The sequence below is a fragment of the Antennarius striatus genome, chromosome 6 (genome assembly GCF_040054535.1).
Source record: "Antennarius striatus isolate MH-2024 chromosome 6, ASM4005453v1, whole genome shotgun sequence".
NCBI classification, from domain to species: Eukaryota; Metazoa; Chordata; class Actinopteri; order Lophiiformes; family Antennariidae; genus Antennarius; species Antennarius striatus.
In genome coordinates this window covers 9,850,172-9,866,975 of record NC_090781.1, presented here as the reverse complement: position 1 = coordinate 9,866,975, position 16,804 = coordinate 9,850,172, and the positions used below count along the sequence as shown (strand labels likewise).

Here is a 16,804-nt window from a genome sequence, read left to right as displayed (position 1 = left end):
TTTTTTCATAGTTTTCCAACCAGGGCACATTTCTCACTAGGATTTTGTTAATGCCATGACAAAATACATAATGTTTAAATAAATAACTCTCCCTGTCAGATCTATTTTGTCTGTGTCCCCACACAATGTACTGGAGGGACTGGTTCTGTACACTCTAATTCCTCCCACTAAACAATCTTCTTCTTTAAACTGCATTTCATGCTGTTTTTTTTTAAAGACTAGTACAAGACACAGCAGTTAAGTTAAATATTCTTTAATTTTTCTGGTTATTTTAATTCCAGTAAAATGTTTTCACCTCACAGTGAAGTTCTCTTTCCCTGCACAGGTCATCCAGTGAGTCAATCCAGCTGTCTCCCTCCTCCTCTCACCATGAGCTCCAGGGTGGTGAACAGAAAAGGAGAACCACAGTACCGCCGGCATTTCCTCACAGACAACAGTATCTTTCATGGTAAATACCAGAAATACTCCCACAAAAGCATACTACAATGAACAGACAATGATTGGTATGTTCTTTCTGATAAATGTAGATCATTGGAATGAACAGTAGAGGGAGACTTGTCTCCACTGTTGTGCCTCTTTTTTTACATTAAAAAAAAAAAAAAGACTACACAGCAGTCTTGTGACAAGACATTATTGTACTGGAATACAACACCTGCTACAAGGCTCTGAATTATGTGACAAGAATGACAAACAGTCAATTTTGTGTCTGTGAAAAAACATCAACTAAAGCACCCTAGCACACATACAGTATGTTTACATCCTATAAATGCCAGAATATGTGTATATGTATACGATAATACAACCAGGGCACATTGTACATTTCCACCCTATCATTTCCCTCAAAGATATAATCCAGACAAAGGCAGCTATCGGTTTGATCATGATTTATGAGTTTCATGGCAGTGAGTGTGACCAATTGTCCAGACAAATCTATGAGCTCAGTTTGACCTCCATGCCTGCCATACTTTTGGCAGACACACACATTGTAAAGCATCCGCTTTCCTGACTGTAGCCAGTATCCACATCCACCACCTTCACACCAAGTGAAATACACTCATAGTGTATATTTTGTCTGACTACGCTGCTTGAGACATTTGCTGTGGATTATTGACTCGAACAAGTCTCTGTTATAAAAGAGTAGGGTTCCTTTATCACCTTTATGAGAATTTCATTGTACTGTAAATATATTTCCTGAAGAAAAGCACAAGTCTCTTCTTACAGAAATTGTGTCAGATTTTTGTAGTTAATCTGAAAATAATCAGGTGAACACGCATGAAATTAAGAAAAACACAATATTCCCTCGTTACTCGCGCTTAATGGGTTCCGGGACCACCCGTGAAAAACGAAATTCTGCGATACGGCAACAAACTATTTGTTTTTATTATTTACGGTAATTTAAACATTTATGAACCCTCCCCATACTTATATTAAACCACCGTATACAGTATCTTTATTACCTTTTCCCACACTCTTATAGACTGTTTAAAACACTTTTGTATTAAGAAAGGTGTTTCTTTAAGTGCGTTGTGTTTCCAGAGCCTTGGAATGCAGTGCACTTCCGAATGCTGTCAACCGATAGCATGCGCGTACGGTATCGCATTGGCTACGTATAAAAATCTGTGATGTACTGAAGCTGTGCATCTTGAAGCGCGAATAAGTGAGGGATTACTGTATTATGTTCTTCTGGTCTCTACATATATAGCGGTCCTCCTTGAGCCTACCAACTCCTAAAATGAGAAAAACAAACAGATCCTGTATCGACTATACAGCCAGTCGGCTCACACTGTGGATGAGGACTCAGGCAACATTAATGCCCACAGAAAAGCCAGGTGAGGCTCAGGCTCAGGCCGGGATAGGACGGGCAAGCTTGTGCTGGTTTAGGCCTTGGCACGCTGTACTGCCAGCAGATCAAAAAGTATTTTAGTTAGTGAGTTCCGGCAGATCGTAAAGACACCCCAGCGAAAGCAATTGCAGGGTATGATTTTGTCGTAAAACCATAAAATAGTTTAGGAGGTCAAAAACGTAAGTAGTTGATTGGGGAGCAGCAACAGCAAGTTGCACCAGCAGTCACTCGTAAGACCACAAGTGTTATTCACAGTTAGTCAGATGACTATAGCATAAACAACATAAGTTTAACAAACTCCCGATCTCTCCCCAAATCACTAAATCCATTGAATTCTTCATCATTTGTGTCAGTTCTGAGCAACTCTGCAGGTTGTAATTTGAAGAATATGATTTTGTTTTTGTGGCCAATTGTGTTCAGTTTTTCCTCATTTGTCTTACAAGTTGATGTTTCAATTTTTAGTGATTCAGGAGTAATAGGAACGACAGATACTTGCACCCTCTCAGGGCTGTCAGTGTGAAAAATAGCAAACGTGAAATAGGTCGCACCTGAGTGTTAGTCACAGGACCAGCCAACCTATAAAAAAAGTGTGACTTATGGTCCGGAAAATTCAGTACTGCCCCAACTCTCCTGCCAATCTATTTCTTACAAGGTAATATTCAGGTTTAAAACGTTTAAATCATCATTACATTTAATCTTAGGAATAAAAGGAAGACAAACAGGACAGATTATTAGAACAAGAGGAAGAGAAACAACACTTTGTATGGGAAGACATTTTGTCCCCTTTGAATGTTTTATCCTGTTGATCTCTCCCTTCACACATGACCCCTTCCTTGACAGTCAGAACCATCTTGTGAACACAATCCTGTTTATACTTTTCACACCTATTTTCTATCTGACTTTGCTTCCGTCCTCCTTGTTTTCAGTTTTCTGTTAATGTGTGATGGTCTTTATTTGGTTTATTTGGTCAAGGCTCATAAATCAGTGGATGTGGACAGCGGTGACACTGGTTTTCAGACGTCTTTGAATTCCTCCAGACAGCCTTAAACGACTGGGTAACCTGCGCCTTTGCTTCTCAGTCGGTGTCTGGACGCACATGTGTTATTTAACTCCTGCACGCATAAATTAAACAGTTTTAATGTGGACCAGTGAATGTGACTAATCTGGGAGCTCCAAACTTTCAGTAGGGGATTCACACGCACGCACGCACGCACGCACGCACGCACGCACGCACGCACGCATGCACGCACACCCGCACACACACACACACACACACACACACACACACACACACACACACACACACACACACACACACACACACACACACACACGCACACGCACACACAAAATCTTAATAGCTAATTTGGGATTAAGGTTATCAAAGACGCGCACATGAAACGTGGAGCATCCCAATATTTTAAGAAGCCTGGCTCTTCTTTCTTGTGACTGAGGAATCCTCTGGAACTGAGACACATTATAGATGAATAGAGAGCGTTGCACAGGAACGTCAGTGTTTTCCTTGTCCCACGGATATCGAAGAACTGTTAACCAAAAACAAACGGATGTGGGGTAGTTGAGTTTGCTGCAGGATTCAAAGTGTCACCAAAACGCGTAACCAGTCGGAAGAGCACCTCCGGTGGAATGTCCACATGAATAACTCTGGCCGTCGTGCGAGTGATCTACCACTCACTTGAGCACCAAACACTCCGTCAAACCACCGAGTGTGCGACAAATCAGCTAAACGCGTTGCTTCTGTGTAGCGCAGAGGAGAGGAGAGGAGAGGAGAGGAGAGGAGAGGAGAGGAGAGGAGAGGAGAGGAGAGGAGAGGAGAGGAGAGGAGAGGAGAGGAGAGGAGAGGAGAGGAGAGGAGAGGAGAGGAGAGGAGAGGAGAGGAGAGGAGAGGTGGTGGGCGCAGTAACAGCCAGTGTCTTGATTACTGGATCCACGCCACAGACCACACAGACAAGGAGATGCTGAAGAGCAGGCTGTTCGTGGGCTCGTTGTGTGAGAACAAAAAAAAGTGACTCTTGGACGCAGTGGCGCGTCAGGTGAACGTCAAGTGATCACAGAGAAACGGTCAAGATCAGGGATCTTTTAGTTGTATGTCAGCGTGTTATAACTAAGATATAACAATGTTGTCCAACACGAATGGAGGGACCTTGTGAGAACTATACTACTCCAGTACCAAATGGCAGAACTTGAAGTTTGCAGAAATCTCAGTTTAGAAAAGGGTAAGTGATCATTTTCTTTTAAATGTATCCATTGGTGCTTTCCTCTTTCAGTACCACATGGAGGGAAATACTCTGTGAAACGTGCATTGCTTTGGAATAATGCTGTTATTCATTGCAGGCAGGCTGAAATCCATGCGTAATTTCTTCATTATGCTTGTTATTGTGGAGAAATTCCATTAACCACGCTGCTACAGACACTTTTAATCGTTATTTTGGACATGCTCATTTTTACAAGGGATTTATTTTTGCACTAATCTGTGTTTATTGACAATTTGGGAACAGGACATCAGATTTTATTGGACCATATCAGTCAAATTGTTGCAGATGTCAGGGTGAGAGCTGCTGATGAAGATCAGCTGATGAGCAGAGAGAGACTGTCCCTGGTTCTAAAAATGCCCCGTCGTATTTGTCACTAGGGGGCAGAAAACCCTTTTAATTTGTTATGACAAGATTTGTTGTGGTCTCAGTCAGAACACCACATAAGTATGGTTGTGCCATATCTCTAACAACCGCACATTCTCTGCATTGTTTGTAGAAATCAACCCATCCTTAGATGTTTATAGGTTTGGTTGATGCTACACCTCGGTGAGAAGATGCAGAGTGATGAACAGATCATAATGCATTGCTACTTAAAGAGGCTCTCTAACAAAGGTGAACTGGACTGTCAGCAGAGTAACAGCCCCCCGAAAATCCAGACGAGGAATGTCCGCACCACACAGTGTCACTGAGCTTTGGGTCGAGCTTTAATGTCTCAACAGACCCTGGGCTATTAGAGCTTCCCTATACTCTGTCCTATGAGCCGTCAAAAACATGGCACATCCCTGGCACTTAAAAAGCAGAATGTGTCAGGCTGTCAGTCTTCAACCCTGCCGTGCCTGTTTGTTAATTTGGTAAGGCTAAGAAGACTTAAATGGCATCACTATTCCTTTCTGAGAAAGATAATGATGGAAGCAGGGAGGTCTGGAGAACCATGCATGTTACTAATCTCTTCCACATGGAGGAAATGGTTTTTGGATTAAAATGTTTTTTCATAATGTGTCTCTTCTGTACTGATGATGATGAATCTCAGCATGCCATCCCTCCCCCTATTGTCTCTGCCCCTTCCTTTCTGTCCCCCCAGGGCAGAGAAACAGCCAACAGACACCAAGGAAGGGAGCAAGCTCTCATCCTTTCTAATGTTCTCTTTTTTTAAAATCAGATCTTTCTTTTACAAACGCTTCATTGACGATAATAGATATGTTGAAACCTGATATGTCTCAAAATGTGTCAATTTAAATTGAAATCTCATGTCAAATAAAACAAATCTCTCCAGAGTAAGTTAAAATAAAATCTATGTTGTTACTAAACACAGCTAGTACAGGAAAATGTCACTGCAAAGCAATGCAGTCCTCAATCCTCAATGCTTTTTTGGTGGCGAAAATTGAAATAAGGTAATTTACATAGCATTTAATAGCTAATTAGCTTGTCTTCATTGACATTCACCTTCATAACACATCATGCATATTTTGTAACATTTGCTTCTTAAACTTCTGTAATTGACGTGGAGTCTTTCAACTATCATGGAGAAGAAGCTGTGCCTGTTTTCAAAGAATGCTTTGTGTACACTGCAAAATATTTCACTGTAAATCTACAGCAATCTAATGGCAGCAGCTTCATCTACAGATTACTTTCTTTTTGCAGTTTCAAATAGTAATTTGTAATTATATATTATTATACATATTATGATTATATATTATAATATATATTATTATTATTATTATATACTGTATATATATGTATTATATATTTTTAAATAAATATGAAGTGCAACTTCATAAACGGACAACAAAACAGTACTCATGGCTTTGGCAGATTAATGTATATGTATAGTATGTTAACGGTATGTAACATACAGAATACATCTGGCTTTAATGACAATTAAAAACTCTTTCTGTAATATTATAAGCCAGTTTTTACACATTCCTTTGTCCACTAACCAGAAGCATTATCCATTTACACAGTAACAGAATATGATGACAGATTTGACAATCGAACCGCCAACCTTGCAAAAGAAAATGGATGACCTCTCTACCTCCAGGGCGTCAGCTGCCCTTACAAAGCTAAATAAATCCTAAATTACAAACATAAGTTGACAAGGACAATGGTATTCTATTTCCTAACATTTTGACAGTTTAGGAAGAACTAAAAATATTTGTCCAAGGACACACTTCTGGAAAAACTGTTCATGCTGCTGACACTCCAGAACCTCTTTTATATTAGAGTGACATGAAAAGCACATTCAAAAGGACCTAAAACTGTAGAATGATGGTATATATTGACTATACCATTACCACAAAGAATGTTGGCATGGACAAACAGAAACTTGAAATTCTAAATGTCCCCTTTTGTGAGGGAATAACAGACATTTCCCAATACAGTATATTACCCATCAGAGGCTGTATTATAAATAGTGTTTTGGAAATATGTGGTGAAATACTGAGCTGGAGGAGGTCAGTCTGCTTCACTTTCATATTTTTGTCAACCACTTTTCTTTTCTTTTTCATTCCCATGATTGCTTGCTCTTTACAGTACACCTAAGAGTGTAATGTGCTATAAACATGTTATTTCATGCATGTTGCATTGCAGGTCATAACCTATTTTTATATGAAATTAATACAATAGATTTCAGATTTCACTGTAAAATTCTTTAAAAAAATATACAGTGTACCCATATTTTAGGAAGAAATAGGAAGAAAATTATCCACAACGTCTGTTTGGCATTTGGTTTGCTTTCCTCCTCTCATCTGTTAATACGCTACCCAGAAACTGGGGCTCCCAGGCTTCACTGTGTACCTGAGATCAGACAGTTTTCATGGGTCTGCTGCTAAAGATACTCTATCTCAATATACGTGCAGTCATCCAGCCTGCTCTGGCAGGAAGAAAGAAAAAGCTTGAGCATTGTCCCCCAGCTCCACCACCACCACCACCACCACTACACACACTCACATGCTCACAGCTTCAGTTCCCTCCTGTTATGTCAGTATTGAACTCCCCCACACAGGGAGCCCCCTGCAGCATCTTTGGTGAATGCATTATCATGCTGCAGTTGTCATATGTTTATTTTCATTCTGGTGCTGCTCTACGCTGTGCACCCTGGGCAGACCTGGAACCCATTTGTAGCACGCCCTACTTGAGTGCTGCCTTGAGTGCTCTTAATTAGTTGGAGTGAGTGACTTTGAGATAAGGGTTTGGATTTTCCCTCAATTTACACATTATTTAATGCATTTTCTAACCTTTCATGTCACAAATAAGACGGCGCACCAAAACTGTTTTTACATTCATACAGGGTTTATATACAGTAATTAGCTTACCATAAATGTTATTTATATTTTAATTTGTCCCCTGAGCCATCAATAGTTTGGACTCAGCAGCATTATGCTCCTGTAGGTTACAAAGCTTTGAAGTTGTATTAGCAAGAAGACACTGCCAACTATAACCAGCCGTGTTCATTAATTTGAATTCAATGCCGTTAGTGTACTGCAGCTATTTGTCAACTTCAGTAACAACTTCACTTCAGTTTTTGTAATGTGATTCATTTTTTATCAACTATACAAGTAAATGAGAAAATCTGAAAAGTATGGAAAAATGTTTAGGAGGTTTTGGAAAAAGTAATGAAGTAGTGAGACGTCCAAATGGTGGTGACAAAGGAAAAAGGATAGATAATTAGATCAGTTTAAGTGAAGTCCATTAGCCAATAAAATGTTTTGTGACTGAATATCCAGGTCCATTCCTGTCTGTGTACTGGCTGCATGGTATTTCTTCTTCCATACAGCTTTCCTTTGTGTTTCTTTCCAATGAAACTGATCACACCAATTGGAGACTTCCACAGGCATGGATGTGCATGTTTTGTCAACTAAGTTAGTCTTGATTGGCAACTAATTCAGGCTGTTTCCATGCTGCTATGTATGATGCATTGAACAGAATGTGAGAAGAAGTAAAAAAAGATAATATAAAATATAATTTTTTTATTATACATGATTGTCATGCTTGAATAGAAATGGCCATGACGTAGCCGCTATGGCCATAACATAGGTGTGTTGCATTGTTACACTGTAATTCGGAGACTCATTGCTGTCACAAATAAATTACCATCATCAGTCCCATCATGATTGAAGCCTGATTTACTCTGACATTGACCCAGAAGTCTTCTTTGGCTACAGATGTGGTGGAATGTTTAAAATAAAATAAAATAATAAAATACACACTACAGTAAATGCAAATGTGTTGACAGAGTTGTAGAGACTCTCTGACCTTGATGTTAGGCAGAGTGTATGCTTTTCAGATGAGTATTGGCAGTAGACTTATCCCCATACTTGCATAATGTGTTTTGCAAAGATGACGTAGTGATGTCAGTTCGACATGGGGTTGTTGAGGGCTAGCTCAACTCAACTCCTGGGATGTCGTTACCAGAGATCTCGATAGATAAGTATCTGTTGACATTTTTTCTGCATCATCGATGACACTGTTGAACTTCTCCTCAACCTATGCACGATTTGAATTGACAAATAAATATCTTGTACTTATATACTTTGTCCTGCCTTAAAAAAACCTGTCACAACCCAAAATGGCATCACGAATAGGATCTTGCCGACAACCACACAGAGCTGAAAAAATTCCTCCCAAATTGTTGAATGTCTTTTGGAGAAGTCAAACACTTTGTGCACTGGATGACATACTAAACATTTAGGGATACATGCAAGAACATCATTGAAAATTACACCTTTTCCAGACTGACACATGACATGCATACTGCGCTGTGAGACGCTGTTAAAGCATCCAGCTAAATCATTAATTTTACAGGTTTCGATGTAACTCATAAGCAGTTACATCGAACCCACGATAACTGAATAACTGAACCCATGATGGAGCAGCTAAGGCTGAATTCAGGTTTATAATTTTAATTGGTAGGATACGAAAATTGGAAGACTTGGAGAAGAATGGATAATTGAGGCTTGAGACACAAGACTGGGCGTAACTGGAACAGCAGGAGGCAATGGTCAGCTGGAAAACTGATGAGTTGTGAAAGAAGGAAGTAGTCATGAAGAAACAATACCTACCAAAATCAAAGAGTTACCACGGGATAGCCAACAACAAACTGGCGAAGGGGTGGATGAGTAGCGGGTCACAGGAAGCTGGAGCCTAACCCAGCTGTCTTAGATCGTGAGGCGGGGGAAACTCCGGGCGCGATGCCAGTGCGGCGCGGAGAACCCATGCAGACATATGGAGAACATGCAAACTCCGCACAGAGCGGGACTCGAACCCAGAACCGCCTTGTTGTGTGGCGACAGCACTGCCCACTGCACCGCCATGCTGCCAGACACAAACCTGAAAAAACAAACAAACAAACAAGAGGATGGGGGAGGGGGGCAAAACGTTGGGAAAAACACACAATACTAAACGCCAATCCCGGCAAATCCCAAAGGTAACATCAAAATAGGACATTTAAATTTGTCACAATAATACTTCTAATGAGTTATGGTTATGTTCCTAGAGTGAAAAACAGATGTTGTTTGTACAAGTGTTATACCTTTTTTAAATTAAAAAAAAAAAATCAAAATTCAATTAGCTACACAATTCGCAAAACTAATTAATTTACGTGATCCGGTGTATTGTGCAATATGAGTGGAATGTGGAGAACAATCACAGAGGCTCTCAAGGATCAACTCCACCAGATTAATCATGAAATTAAATAGAAATACGCAGCCATATCTAATTGTAACATGCGTTTCAATCTTTCATACAGAAAATAAGAATCAAAGCTTTTCAACAATGGTTCTGACATTAAATTAGCTAACGAGTTATTCTTGCAAGTGTATGTAGCATGATGTGTAATGTAGCATGACCATATAGAAACCTTTTGTCAGCTGATGTCTGAAGAATGTCTATGAGCTACCAGCAGTATCTTTAGTGGGTTCAACCGCTTGTCCACAGTGTTGATATAATTGAGCGAACTGCATTCAGTCGACCCATTTAAACACACACAAACAACAATAACGATGTGGTAGGTGAGGAAATACTTCTTGGAGCTGAAAGGTATCCCCACCTATATATTTGAATAAGCTCACTTGAAAGTCTCACGCTGTCACACTATCATCAACTCCACCCTCTACCTGTCAAATAAGCGCCCGACCAATCACGGCGCCCAACCAATCACGGCACATCTGCCAGAAGGAATCACGTGAACAATATGGCATAAGGCATCTGCTATGTTAGGAGAAGAAATAACTATACATGGACTTCCCAGATAACCTAATTTTAGAGTGTCATAACTGTTCCAACAATTTTCATGTTTTTGAGCACAGAGTTCAAACAGCAGGAACGACGCAGAAAACGGCAACAAATTCTGAGTGAAACTAGCTGGCCAGCACAAACAGTCTGTCCAGCTATGGTTTCCGTTAGGAATGGGACCATCGATGTAGTATCCAAAATACTCCTCGGGCATCTGACAAAAACGATCTTTAAGTAACTACATACAGTTCTGTTCATGTAGTCAGCTAACAGAATTATCACTTCTAAAATGGCTTTTCCACTTGCTCTTTTGACAGGTGTCTTTTCCTTTAACGTTAGCTCCTTTCCCAATCTCACGATTATTTATTTTCATGTTTGGTATGAAGTCTGATATTATTGTTTTATTGTGGAATTTTCACGGGTTCCCGCTAGTCTTCCTATATATCTATATACAGTACACCCCAGAAATGCAGACGGTTTATGACTCATGAATACAATAGATTCCAAGAGGCTGTTTGTAAGCTGAATTGTTTGTATGGCATTACATATGTTTGTAAATCATTATAAATTCAATTTGAATCTATAATTGCAAGATTGAGTTTTGGAGATGAGTGTATGGAGAAGTGCTGCTGTGTGGGAGTTGAGCAGAAAGGGGGAAAACTTTTGAATGTTCCTCGAACATCCGACTGTTCATAAGTCAGATGTTCATATCTTGGGGAATTGCTGGAGTTCTCTTCAAAAGTTCAAAGTAACATGTTCTTTTTCTTTTAAATGCCAGATGTGTCTGCAGATAGTTTTGCTTTAATTTGTGTCCAACCATTGAGTAAATTTATGAATCGTTGCACCCGGAGCAGACAAATACTAGGTCTAGAAATGGCTTTTCACCACTGTATGTTCGAATGGTGAGCTGAGAGGATGCAGTTGGGTACTGCCAGCAAACACCTACCGGATGCCACTAAAAGCTATACACTTGGTCTTTTAACATTAGAGAGTTTATCTGTTAACCTGAAGTAGCGCGGTTTTATTTATATTTTATTTAATAAAGTCAGTATTACATATATGAAAACAACAATTTTGTATGTCTTTGAAAAAGAGTTCAGCCGTTGAACCCCTCCCATGAAATTCTATAAAATGGTCACTGCAGATTTAGATATTTATAGGGATCCTCAACGCTGCTGCAGTTTGTCTTGAGACAGAATTAATCTACCGTTTTCATTGTCTGGAGAAAGTCACAAATCTTTTCCTGTAAATGTTAGAGTCCAGTACAGTTACTTGGTTTCTCACCTGCTGTGTTCATGCTGTCAAAGACAAGGGTGGGGTGCTTTTTCATTTTCCTGTCATTTTGTGCAGTTGTAATCATCTGTGCCAACATTCAAGCCACTGCTGTGACAATCAGCGTGATCTCTTTATTTATCATGTGATTGACAGGTTAGGGCTATGTTATGTGAAGAGGATTTTTAAAAAAAAAAATTCTCTCTGTCACCTGTTTCTACTTTCAGAGGGGATTGGACCAGCTCATGTAATTTTTCATTACTGAATTTCATCCTCATTTCACCTGTTGACTCTGCAACATTTCCTATAATGTAATGTCAGGCTGTCCTCCATGTTGTACCCAGCTGTGCATGGTTTTGTATTCCTTTGTGTTAGCACATGTGTCAGCTTTCTAGCATTAGTGACATATGTCAGGAAAATACCTTCTTGTGCTTTGAATCAAAGTGAGATCATAAGTTCCTTGTTGTTTAGGTAGGACTATTGTGTTACTCCTGAGGTAAAAGATAGACAGATGTACTGACACACACACACACACACACACACACACACACACACACACACACACACACACACACACACACACGTGCGCGTGCACACACACACACACACATACATGCACACAGACACATGCGCATGCGTAAAGTAGTGAATCCATTAAACCTCACCATTTGTAGTGCATTACCATGAATGTTATGTCATCATTCTTATCCTTGTATCCCACTGGCTGAACAGAATGAACTCAGCTTATATCCAGAGATATAATCTGCTACACTTCCTCCATGTCCTCTTGTACTATCCATAATCACCCCACACACATCAGAACAATAGCAGAAAAAAAAAAAGAATCAGAATTTATTTCCGCTCATTACGATCTAACATACTGGAAAAATATTGTCACAGCAGCACAGATGTACACAATGGAGAGGATGAGAAGAGCAAAAAGTGGGAGTGGAGATTTTGATGACCTGGAGACAGGTGGAAATGTGTGTGTGTGTGTGTGTGTGTATGTGTGTTTGTGTGTGTGTGTGTGTGTGTGTGTGTGTGTGTGTGTGTGTGTTTACCGGGGTTTGAGAAGGAAGACAGCCACTGCAGATTAGAGGATAACACATAGGAGGTTGAACTGGAGCATAGAGGCTTTCTGTCTGATCCCAGCCTGGCGAGTCCATCAGTTCTGATGTGAAGAAAACCCAAAGTGTTTTTATCAGGTTTTTTTTGGTACAGGTGGAGCTGTGAGAGTTGCTCACTGGGATAGAGCTAAGGAGAATCCCACTAAGATCTTGTTCATCTGCAGAGAAAATGGAAGAAATTTGTTCTTCTCTTTTTGTTCCAACGACAATATGTGATCACAAAATGCGATCTAACTTCATTCATGGCTCTGCTGAAAAATCAGCCGTGTTAACTGTTGCGATGCTCCTGGCACGCAATGTCTACCATATTGGCGGCACAGTGGCTGTACCACAGAAATGCAGACTTACTCAAATTGGTAAGTTAATGTCTGTGTGTGTTTTCGAGAAAGTATGTGATATACAGTAAATTGGTGAGCCTTACAGATGTAAACCAGCCAAAACTAATAAATGTGAGTATTTTTATTGCATTTTCCACCTATCAACACTAAATTTGATATATTTTGTCTTCTGGGCTGTCTACCATACTCTAAATATTTTTTTTCTATTTGTTTCTGTGGTCAAACACATTGCATATTGAACATATTGCTTTTTGGTGCTATTTATAGCACAGGAAAAGAGCAGGCGCTCATGTTTATGTATCAGAATATCCCCAGGATGATCAAATTATCTCTTTTTGCCGACTTAACTTTGAACCTGCATGAAGCTCATCTTAATGAGCTGTTGCTCATTACATGCAAGACATAACCTGTCTGGTTTGTGTGTTGATTCTTGTACATATTTGCTATAATAACGTGTAATTGTTATTAACTTTGTTGTTTGGACAGTCAGTCAAGCAAAACCAAATCAAATCGTGATTAAGAAATTCTGCCGACTTGTTATCTAACAGACAATAACAGAGCAGTAAGTGAAAAGTGATGATTTCAATTTGCTTAGATTGAAATGCTTGGTGCACTGAATAACAATTTAACTGGCTTGGATAGTTTTGCTGCTGGTTCCTAATGTTACATGATTACATTAATGCGTGGTGGATCAGCAGATGCTGTTGAATATGAACTAATGTAGTCGTAACTAAATCATGGTCTTTGGACTGTGGTCCATTTTATTCATCAGTAGATCTCAAAGAGATCTCATACAGAGATGTTCGAGAATTAACCTCAACTTATTATGTACATATAGAAATTAAGCTGCTGTGATGGCTGAGAGGATTGAGATTAAAAATGACAGGAAAGATTGAAAACCATAGATTAAAACGGCTGTTGAATCTATTGGTTGCTTTGCTAACCTGGAGCTGACCTGTGCAGATAAAAGTTAGGATGGGATTTATTCATCAGGCAATCAGAGTCGGTCCTCTATCACCTACCCCATTAAAATATGCTTGAATTGGTCCTCTGTGGGCAAGGCAAAGCTTTGATCTGCTTTCCCTGCTCTGCATCAACAAAGATGATGAGTGTTCACATGTGCACAATAGCACATTCATGCACGTAAACATAACTGAATTCAGATTCTGAAAGTCATTTATATCAAAAAGGGAGAAAAAGTGTATTACACAATTCTTCAGTCTCTCACATCTGTCACCTTTGTTTTATGCTTCACTGAGGTTGTTCAGTTGTCTTCTCTATGGATCTTTTTCACTTAGCTTTCAAGGAGAGAACCATCTGTAGCCACAGTGTGAAAATGAATGACACTTGCCAAATGTAAGAAGACAAACCATCTTGCAGACGTCTGAAAGATAGATACTACGAGTACAAGGTCAAAGTAAAGTATAATTGTGAATCATGTTCAGATGGTTTGAACTTGATTGCATGGAGGAAGAAATGAACAAGAGTGGAGAGCAAAGATTCAGAAGGCAGTCCATTTGATTTTATCCATCGCTGGTCTTGGAACCACTTGCATTAGGCCTCATCAATGACGAGGAGGCAATTACTCTTTCAGACAGATATTAACTCAGCTATCTCTTCTCCTTCAGCTATAAGTGATTTGAGATTTGACTCATTGTGGCTTGTAGATATTTTGATGGAGGGGAAAGTGAGTCAAAAACACCTTCGGAAATGTCAAGTAATGAAAGAGATGCAAGATGACTACTGAATATAAAAATGGTAGGAGAACTGATAATATAAGAGGTATGTGGCTTTCATTTATGTTGTATGTTTTCCTAGTGGAACAACCACAGAGATGACATGACAGTCCTCTATGGTGACTGAAAAAAAGGTTGTAGATTTTTAGATGACCTTTTAGTGACTTCTGAGAGTCTCGATGTACACTTGGACATTATGAAAGAATGGGAATATCGTCAAAATATGGTAAATAATGTTTTATCGAGGTACTGGAGAAGAATTAGTGGAACCTTATCAAGCAGAAGTACTGTTGTTTACTTGCCTGAAATAGTGCAAGAGAAAGGTCCAGAGTAAAGTCCATGCTCACTGAGAAGAGGCTTTAGATATGATCAACACCACATTAAAACCGAATTTGACAGTCGCTACCACTGAATTTCTTAATGAAGCTTTGAATTTCAGAAGTGACCGGGTGAGATAAATAATTCAAAAAGACCTATTTTCTTGTTTCTGATTAATTCTTTTTCTGCGAGTCTCTCAGTCTTTTATGGCTCATTATTTTCTGCAGCTCACAGAGTTAAAACAATACACAGTACTTGTTCAAATGTTATTAACACAGACTTTTTGTTAATTATAAGGCGATAAATGATTAAATATGAATTAGTAACAAATTAAGAGCTGAAGTTGGATATATATGCAACTTTAAACATCATGTTTATGATGTAGAGACATTATAAACATTAATAAACATACAAATGAGCGCCTTTTCACTTTTTTCTGAAATCACTAGGAGCCATTATTATCATACAATATAGCATAAATGAGCTGCAGAGTAGTTGCACTATTAAAACTGCAGTATGGTAATCAATATTTTATTCTAGAAATGGATTAAAGAGATGTGTCACCTTATACAGTTTTATGGAGCTCTATAGAAGCCTTCAGAAACAGTTTTGGCTCATTTGACAGCCTAATTCATTTAAGATTACAGTCACAACCACTGTACCATACCAGTGCAGCATCAAACAGGCAGACACAGTTAGCGACAAGACAGCGAACATATTGAAGTATGTAGGTAAAGAGGCAGATATTATTTCATTTGCATCTATGCCTACTGCATATAAGAGACAGTGCAGCTCTGTGTCAGTAGATCTTTAAAAACACAAATGTTTGTAGACTAGTTTATTATTTCCACATATAGTAATATGATGGTGCTGTGATGTCAGGTTTTCAGCTGTAAAATGTATGAATTCTATGGTAGAGCTTTGTGGTACATGTGGTTCAGAAACAGCACTGGCAACCCTCTGTTTGTGTGGTTTTACATATTCATGTCAGCGGCTCACATCAGTAATCCCTTCTACTTATCATTACATGAAGCACAGAAGCTGCACTATTAAAGGTGACTATTGCAAACCATTGAATTTTGCTAAAGATTAATCTTACCAGATCTATTTATCACTCTGGAATAGTCTCATTGATATTACCCACAAACTTCAGGAAATTGCAATCAATCAATCTCTCTGCCTGGCAGGCTGAAATGACCACTAGTGTATTCATATCCTGAGTCTTGTGTACTCCTGAGGTTCCTGTGCGTATACAAGTGTGTTTGTATTTTTGCATAATACGATCACTGGGGTGAGCTTGTACAGCTCCAGGATTTTCAATCTGTATTTTTATTGTCAGATTAAGGAATTAAACATCAGAGGCGAGAGATGCTTCTGTAGTGCTCACCCACATTTTGGTGTTTTGGGAGTGCACACATAGAAAACCTAAACCTCCATTAGTTTCAGCTTTTTGGGAGCCAGATTTTCCGTAATAGGTTAGTCTAGCATCCCAAATCGTTCAGAATGTATCCATCCATATGCAATGACACATGTGAGGTCTGAACACAAGACCCAGAGGAAAATACAATTTGAAAAGAGATCTCAAAGATGTTTCATTTACTTCTCCTGTAGACAGGAGATCTGTAGGACGGCAAACTGAGACTAAGGCTTATTTATCCTGTGTCTCAGT

General features: G+C 39.3%; 1 protein-coding gene across 1 annotated transcript in view; it reads left to right on the top strand.

The window, feature by feature from the left end:
* plch1 (phospholipase C, eta 1) overlaps positions 1 to 16,804 on the top strand; it is an 83,621-nt gene that overhangs the window by 6,308 nt on the left and 60,509 nt on the right. The window contains exon 2 of the mRNA XM_068317184.1: positions 326 to 448. Coding sequence (XP_068173285.1) covers positions 370 to 448 — 79 coding nt within the window. The 5' untranslated portion in view covers positions 326 to 369. The remainder of the gene's footprint in view (positions 1 to 325; positions 449 to 16,804) is intronic.